Raw genomic sequence first — 8,125 nt, forward strand, 5'->3', positions numbered from 1 at the left:
CAGGAAGTGGCTGTGTACCAGGCGTTGTGACAGGAAACCAGAGCAGGGGAGTGATTAGGGCTGGGGCTCGATGATCAGGGTCAAGGGTTCAGTGAAGGGTGAGAACCATCGAATGTACACCACATCCCTTGCTTCCTTACAGGCAGAGATCATGCTCCCACACCTTACTGAAGTTGATTGGGCGTCTCACTGTGATTTTGGGGATATATGGATGGTGTAAAACATTACTGGTTATCAATGATCCCTCAAAAATAAAAAAGTTGTTTACTGTGAACACTGATGCTGTACCCGCTTTAAGTTACAGCTTTGACAGTGGCCAAGTAGACTACCGTGGCTATTTGATCATAATGTAGGCCTACCAGAGTGGTCTACCATCAAAAACAATGGAGGATATGCATCCCGTAACATTTTATCATAGAACTAGCTGTTCTATCATTCAGCCTACAGTAGCAGCCAATGTGTGGGGCTCAATGCCTACATTCCATGAGACTTTTGAAAATAAACATGCAGGGCTTGACATGAACCTGCTTATCCATTTGTTCTTCAGACAAGGAGGTGTCTGAAAATGTTGTGTTTGATGCAAGAAACCACTTTACAAAAAAAAGAATCAGACAAATTATGCTACGCTCTGCCTATTGGCTACTTAGCTATTCAAGGCAATCTCAAAATACAACGCTTCCCCTTTAAGACATAAAAGAAAAGCTCTTTACTTGACTTGCTTTTCAAAGATGGATAGAAATGCACACATTTTGTGCTCTAGTAGGAAACTACCACTCCCCCATTGTTGACTAGAAATGATCTATAACTGGGCTAATAACTCACTAACTAGCATAGGATATGAACAAAATGTGCACATGTGGCTACATGCAGCTCTCACTTTGATCTCAAAACAAGCGCACCTACTCGTGACAGCTGTAGCTTAAACACAGTCCAGTTCAAAGTGAATGGCACAGATCCATACAGTATATGGCAATGGCTATTTGCATATAGGCCTACTGCAGGTCTGATTGGTTGTGGCGCACCTGCCTGTGTAGAGTACAGGCCTGAGTCGCGCCTATCAACGTAATAGAATCCTACTCCAATGTGCTCTGCCTACAAGACAATCTCTTTCACAGTTAGTTTTGCATACTAAATCTTGCATAGTTTGTTTTGTTTCAGTATATTGCATTGAAAGTGGCAAATATTGGGTTGATTTGATCACAATTCCCAATGTAAGGGGGAAATGGGAAAACTGTAGAAAGTCGATTGCAGTTCAATCTCGTGCTACTCTGCGCTGGCTCATATTTCTTCTGTTGAGGCAGTCTTGGTGAGCTGCTTGCCCGCGCACACGCACACCTTAGAGGGAACATTGCTGGTGATAGTTAATTGGTCTTCATAATACAAGAACCAAAAAAAATACTTTGCCAAGTCAAAGCTCAGTTTAGGGTCAATTTGTTTTCGACAGTCCTTTTTAACCAGCTAACGAGTTACTCTGTAATCGCCAGTGTTGGGGTCAAACTTTTCAGGTCAAAAGATTTCAGCTGCTTTACGAATCCCTATTTTGACAGCTATTTCATTTCAGTTCCATGTTGAGGCTAAAGCTTGACAGTGGTTTCACTCAATTATAGCTGACTAAATCAAATCCATTTTTATTTGTCACATGCTTACTTGCAATCCCTTAACCAACAATGCAGTTTTAAGAAACACCCCCCCCCCCCCAAAAAAAAAAAAGTAAGAGAAATTAGCTAGCAAATAATTAAAGAGCAGCAGTAAATAACAATAGTAGGGAGCGGCGCTATATACAGGGGTACCGGTACAGAGTCAATGGGCCAATGTGCGGGGGCACCGTTGTCGAGGTAATTGAGGTAATTATGTACATGTAGGTAGAGTTATTAAAGTGGCTATGCATAAATAATAACAGAGAGTAGCAGCAGCGTGGGGGGGAGGTGGGCGGCAATGCAAATAGTCTGGGTAGCCATTTGATTAGCTGTTCAGGAGTCTTATGACTTGGGGGTAGAAGTTGTTTAGAAGCCTCTTGGACATAGACTTGGCACTCCGGTACCGCTTGCCGTGAGGTAGCAGAGAGAACAGTCTATGACTAGGGTGGCTGGAGTTTGACAATTTTTAGGGCCTTCCTCTGACACCGCCTGGTATAGAGGTACTGGATGGCAGGAAGCTTGGCCCCGGCGATGTACTGGGCCGTACGCACTACCCTCTGAAGCACCTTGTGGTCGAAGGCCGAGCAGCTGCCATACCAGGCAGTGATGCAACCCATCAGGATGCTCTCGATGGAGCAGGTATAAAACCTTTTGAAGATCTGAGGACCCATGCCAAATCTTTTCAGTCTTCTGAGGGGGAATAGGTTTTGTCGTGCCCTCTTCATGACTGTATTGGTGTGCTTGGACCATGTTAGTTTGTTGGTGATGTGGACAGCCCCGTCGATGAGAATGGGGACATGCTCAATCCTCTTTTTCCTGTGGTCCACAATCATCTCCTTTGTCTTGATCACGTTGAGGGAGAGGTTGTTGTCCTTACACCACATGGTCAGGTCTCTGACCTCCTCCCTGAGGGGCCCTCATGTTGAGGATCAGCGTGGCAGATGTGTTGTTACCTACCCTTACCACCTGGGGGCGGCCCGTCAGGAAGTCCAGGATCCAGTTGCAGAAGGAGGTGTTTAGTTCCAGGGTCCTCAGCTTAGTGATGAGCTTTGAGGGCACCACGGTGTTGAATGCTGAGCTGTAGTCAATGAATAGCATTCTCACATAGGTGTTCCTTTTGTCCAGGTGGGAAAGGGCAGTGTGGAGTGCAATAGAGATTCTGTGGATCTGTTGGTGCGGTATGCAAATTGGAGTGGGTCTAGGGTTTCTGTGATAATGGTGTTGATGTGAGCCATGACCAGCCTTTCAGAGCATTTCATGGCTACAGATGTGAGTGCTACGGGTCGGTGGTCATTTAGGCAGGTTACCTTAGTGTTCTTGGGCACAGGGACTATGGTGGTCTGCTTGAAACATGTTGGTATTACAGACTCAGACAGGGAGAGGTTGAAAATGTCAGTGAAGACACTTGTCAGTTGGTCAGCGCGTGCTCGCAGTACACGTGCTGGTAATCCGTCTGGCCCAGTGGCCTTGTGAATGTTGACCTGTTTAAAGGTCTTACTCACATCGGCTGCGGAGAGCGTGATCACACAGTCGTCTGGAACAGCTGATACTCTCATGCATGTTTCAGTGTTACTTGCCTCAAAGCGAGCATAGAAGTTATTTAGCTCGTCTGGTAGGCTCTTGTCACTGGGCAGCTCTCGGCTGTGCTTCCCTTTGTAGTCTGTAATAGTTTGCAAGCCCTGCCACATCCGACGAGCGTCGGAGCCAGTGTAGTGCGATTCAATCTTAGTCCTGTATTGATGCTTTGCCTGTTTGATGGTTCGTGGGAGGGCATAGCGGGATTTCTTATAAGCTTCCGGGTTAGAGTCCCGCTCCTTGAAAGAGGCAGCTCTACCCTTTAGCTCAGTGCGAATGTTGCCTGTAATCCATGGCTTCTGGTTGGGGTATGTACATACAGTCACTGTGGGGATGACATCGTCAATGCACTTATTGATAAAGCCAGTGACTGATGTGGTGTACTCCTCAATGCCATGAGAAGAATCCGGGAACATGTTCCAGTCTGTGATAGCAAAAAAGTCCTGTATTTTAGCATCTGCTTCATCTGACCACTTTTTAATAGACCGAGTCACTGGTGCTTCCTGCTTTAATTTTTGCTTGTAAGCAGGAATCAGGAGGATGGAGTTATGGTCACATTTGCCAAATGGACAACTCCATGGTGAAGGAAGTTTCTGATGGAGTTGAATTTTGTCAGCTAACTAAATTATAGACATAGCTAAATCTGGATGTTTCTTTGGCAAGCAGAGCCTTTAATGTAACATACTGCCACCTACAGGTTCCAGGGTTACAAACAGTTGTCTACCCATACTGCTATGCTAATGTGAGAGCAGGGGGATGCTCTGAATAACACATCCGTAAAGAATGGAGAGGGAGCACTTGACGTCATTTGGAGAATAATCCACAGGACCAATAGGATTGAAACAAGCAAGAGTCAATGCCAGCGAATTGCCAACATCACTAGCAGTGTGTCACCCAAGTCTTAACGTCCTCATGTGAGAAATCGATTTACAAAAGATTTGTTACAATAACAGCAAAATAATTTTAAAAAAAGAGGGGTGAAACGGCGCCGGCGGCTACTGATGATAGTCTCCACCTGGGCGCTCCACGTCTCCATCTTCCCTGTTAAGGAATGCGCCTGGGTAGACCTCAACAAGCCGTAGTGACACGCATGGATGCTCTGGTTAGTGATCAGCTTATATATCTACATATAATGTGATGTTCCGGTTTAGACTACAGAGAAATTCTAGACTAGAGAACCACTTTCTCACAGAAATGTCATCATATGGTTTTTGACCTTAGAAGGCCTTTATCATCAGGTGAGGGGGTACAATAGCCTACATGTGTGGATTAATAATATTGACGACAAGCCCAAAGTGAAACAACCCATATCTAATTTTTGGGCATCCTATTACTAATCGAAATTACATAGATCTCAAATTAGATCAAAGACAACCCATTCATTTCCATGTTTATCCTTTCATTCAAGTCCTGCTTAAACAGCCAATGTGTGATGTCAATACTCCCTACAGAGGGGCTCTCGTTTCAATTGAACTCTTTGCTCTAAATGTAGAGTCAACGGAGGGAATCATAAGTAGTAAAATGTGGCGTTTTAGCCATGCATTCGCTTCGTAATTTGGCGTGCGGCAGTCTAATGAGTCACATGTTTTATTTGGAAATATGTCAAATACACTCTTGAACGCAAATGTCTTTACACTGTACATTTCCCCCAGTGATCACTCTGAAATTGTGTCTGTCTCGCGCCCCCTCCCCTTCTCTGTCTTTCTCAGTGATGATTCACTCTCTGCCGCAGCAATGAGTAACCAATTCAAAAACACCTCTTCCTCAACCTGGGATGTTCAAGAAGGAGGGAATTCCACACCACCTCCATCATTCCAGTTCGAGCTGGAACCAGTGGTCATAAGCGTCAACCCCTGGGATATAGTCCTGTGTGTCACGGGAACCCTAATGTCCTGCGAAAATGCTATTGTCCTTGCCTTAATTATTTACACGCCCACCCTGAAAGCGCCCATGTTCGTGTTGATAGGGAGCTTGGCTTTTGCGGACCTATTGGCGGGGCTGGGTTTGATAGTGAATTTCACCATCACCTACATTTTTGACACGGGATTCGTGACGCTGCTATCAGCTGGACTGCTCATCACTGCCTTTTCGGCCTCCGTTCTCAATATCCTGGCAATCACGGTGGACAGATACCTCTCCCTCTACAACGCACTGACTTACCACACGGAACGAACGGTGATTTTTACCTTCGTCACACTGGTGCTCATTTGGGTGACTAGCATCACTCTTGGCGCGCTACCGATCATGGGATGGAACTGCCTCGAGGATGAGACGACTTGCAGCATTTGCGCCCCCATTGATAAAAATCACGCCGCTGCACTGGCGGTGACTTTTCTTTTTGTGTTTGCACTTATTTTGCAACTATACCTCCAGATCTGCAAGATTGCTTTTCGGCACGCGCAGCAAATCGCCGTGCAGCAGAAGTTCATGACTACCTCCCACTCCTCCTCCCCCACCACTAAAGGGGTCTCCACCCTCTCCATTATCCTTGGCACCTTTGCACTGTGCTGGATCCCCTTCGCCATGTACTCTCTGGTGGCTGACATCGGATATCCCCCCATCTATACCTACGTCACCGCTCTGCCGGCCATATGTCACTCTATGATAAACCCCATCATTTACGCTTTCAGAAATCCCGACATACAGAAATCTATGAGAATCGCTTGTTGTTGTGGATGTGCGCCTTCCAACTTTTCTCTGCGACCAAGGACACCGAGTGACGTCTAGGCAAACGTTTGAACGTTATAGCCTATCAAGTAGTTACAGGCACGTCACAATCTTACTGACTATGCCGAAAAGCTTTGTAAGTGTTTGTTTTTTTGTGTGTGTGTGTGCATTTCATTTGTATTGAATAACTGTCCCTTCGTTGCATCTTTTACGGATGATACCATTGGGATAGGCCCTTCTGTTCTCGAAATATAGTGGTTCAAGCTCTAAAAGTGTATTGTGCCAGAGCTACTTGCACAGTATTGATGCACCTTTAATGTGGAGGTAGTAGCCTTCCCTGTATAGTAAAGTCCTCATATTACACCCTTTATATTAGAATAGATGCGTTTATAGGTGTACCCCACTGGGCACAGACGTCAATTCAACTCAAGTCAATTTTATTCCACGTTGGTTCAACGTTGATTCATCTAGTGTGCGCCTGTTGTGACATGTCTTGGGCAGCTACTCGGTGTTGCTCATAAAGCATTCAGAGTAGCACAGCCCCATGACTCAATAGGCAAATACCTGCTCTGTGTCAGTACAATAGGGGGAAGGAAACAAGCTACTTCTAATAATGTTTATCAAAGGTTGTTGAATGTTCATCAGAACGATGCTGAAACGTGGTAGGCTACTGACTTACTGCGTCTCTGCACGTTTTAAACTATGTCGAAACTGTCCCCGCAGTCTGTAAAATGTTGAGCTGATTTTGTGATTAACTAACGTTTTATTACGAGGGAGAAAGGCTGGAATGAGTGGACAGCTCAATTCAGCGCCGGCCTTTTCAGCACCATGGACAGTGAAACGTGAGCTTTCACCCACTCAATAACGCACGCGTGTGCCTGGTTATGCGAGCTATGTGGCGTAATCTGCCATAAATAATACAGCAGCAGTAGAGAATAACCCTCACTTGTGTGCATATTGAATTCAAGACAAAAACAGCGACATAGTGTCAGCCAAAGTTTTCCAAATGAACGCGCCCAGACAGTATCACATATTCCCAGTATGACAGGGCACTCTAAATGTTTAAAATGGTAAACTCCTTACACTCGCCACGCACAACACTACTTGCTTATAATTACAATAGTCCACGTGCAATATATGTACGCCCATAGCCCACACACCCTCCGTAGACCTAACACAACGATATCTGACTGCGGACAGAAGTCATAATACATTTTTTTATTGGTTCTAACATTGGCCATTGCTCATGTTTTCACAACGAATCAATATTTGTCACACCTAGATTTGTCTGTAGGGTAGTTGTACATAATAGGTGCGGTGCATCTAAATTATGCAAATAGTACAGTTTTGTTCCGCTGTTATGTCACTCGTTCCAATAGTCGGTAAACACCAATTTTCTACAGAATGTCTTAATTGTTTTGCCTTACTATGTCTCACTGGCAATAATGTATAACTTGTGTATCGTGATAAACTGAATGACATGTATATGTTGGTTATCAATAGAAAGTGATCAATATACTTAACAAATAGCCATTTGCTAGTTTATGACTGTATGGTACAGTATCAGCAACTCTATGACTTCAATAATGTATGGTGTACAGCGCTCGAATGATAATGCAACGTCTGTTGTTTGAGATGTGTGTGGAGACCCCTTACAGTATGTAGGCTCATCCACTGCCTATTCTCTAGTGGTGCAGCCAAAGAGCTGCCATAAGCAATCTACAATCATTGGAACCCCCTATTATTTCAGTCAACATTGGTGGGAACTCTGCAACCAGTGTCCTCACTATTGAATTGAAGACGATTTTCTGTGTGCCGCCAAGCTTTGCTTGTGTAAGTACTGTATGGAATGTTTGTGTCCGATTCAGATGATTCACTGTCGCTCATCCACCACAGTCAGCATGATTGATTCAGCTATTCAGTATTCTCACAGGGTTTAGAAGTCCATAAGGTCTTATCGTATTGATATAAAGCTATATTTTTATATATTTATTGCAAAAAAATGTACGTAGTTTGTTTATCGTGTTTTTAAAAAGAATCATAAATGATTCATTTTGTCTTTAGGAAACATCTTCAATGTGTCCCGTTCAATGTATTCAAGGAATGATTGTTTTCATAAACGACGCCAAACGATTGCAAACACTACTGTCAAATTCGTTTGCTTTCTCAAGATCCTGGACTACTCGTTGTGTTGCATTGGTTACTTCTGTTCAAAACACTTCACCATGTTGTCACCAAGACAGGGT

General features: G+C 44.3%; 1 protein-coding gene across 1 annotated transcript in view; it reads left to right on the forward strand.

The window, feature by feature from the left end:
- The first annotated feature begins 4,076 nt into the window (after nucleotides 1-4,076).
- LOC106602951 (G-protein coupled receptor 12-like) overlaps nucleotides 4,077-8,125 on the forward strand; it is a 4,144-nt gene continuing 95 nt past the window's right edge. The window contains exons 1-2 of the mRNA XM_014196005.3: nucleotides 4,077-4,314; nucleotides 4,922-8,125. The exon at nucleotides 4,922-8,125 is cut by the window's right edge and continues 95 nt beyond it. Of these exons, the coding sequence (XP_014051480.1) occupies nucleotides 4,307-4,314; nucleotides 4,922-5,939 (1,026 nt within the window). The 5' untranslated portion in view covers nucleotides 4,077-4,306 and the 3' untranslated portion in view covers nucleotides 5,940-8,125. The remainder of the gene's footprint in view (nucleotides 4,315-4,921) is intronic.

The sequence above is a fragment of the Salmo salar genome, chromosome 04 (assembly GCF_965601325.2).
Source record: "Salmo salar chromosome 04, fSalSal1, whole genome shotgun sequence".
Taxonomy (NCBI): domain Eukaryota; kingdom Metazoa; phylum Chordata; class Actinopteri; order Salmoniformes; family Salmonidae; genus Salmo; species Salmo salar.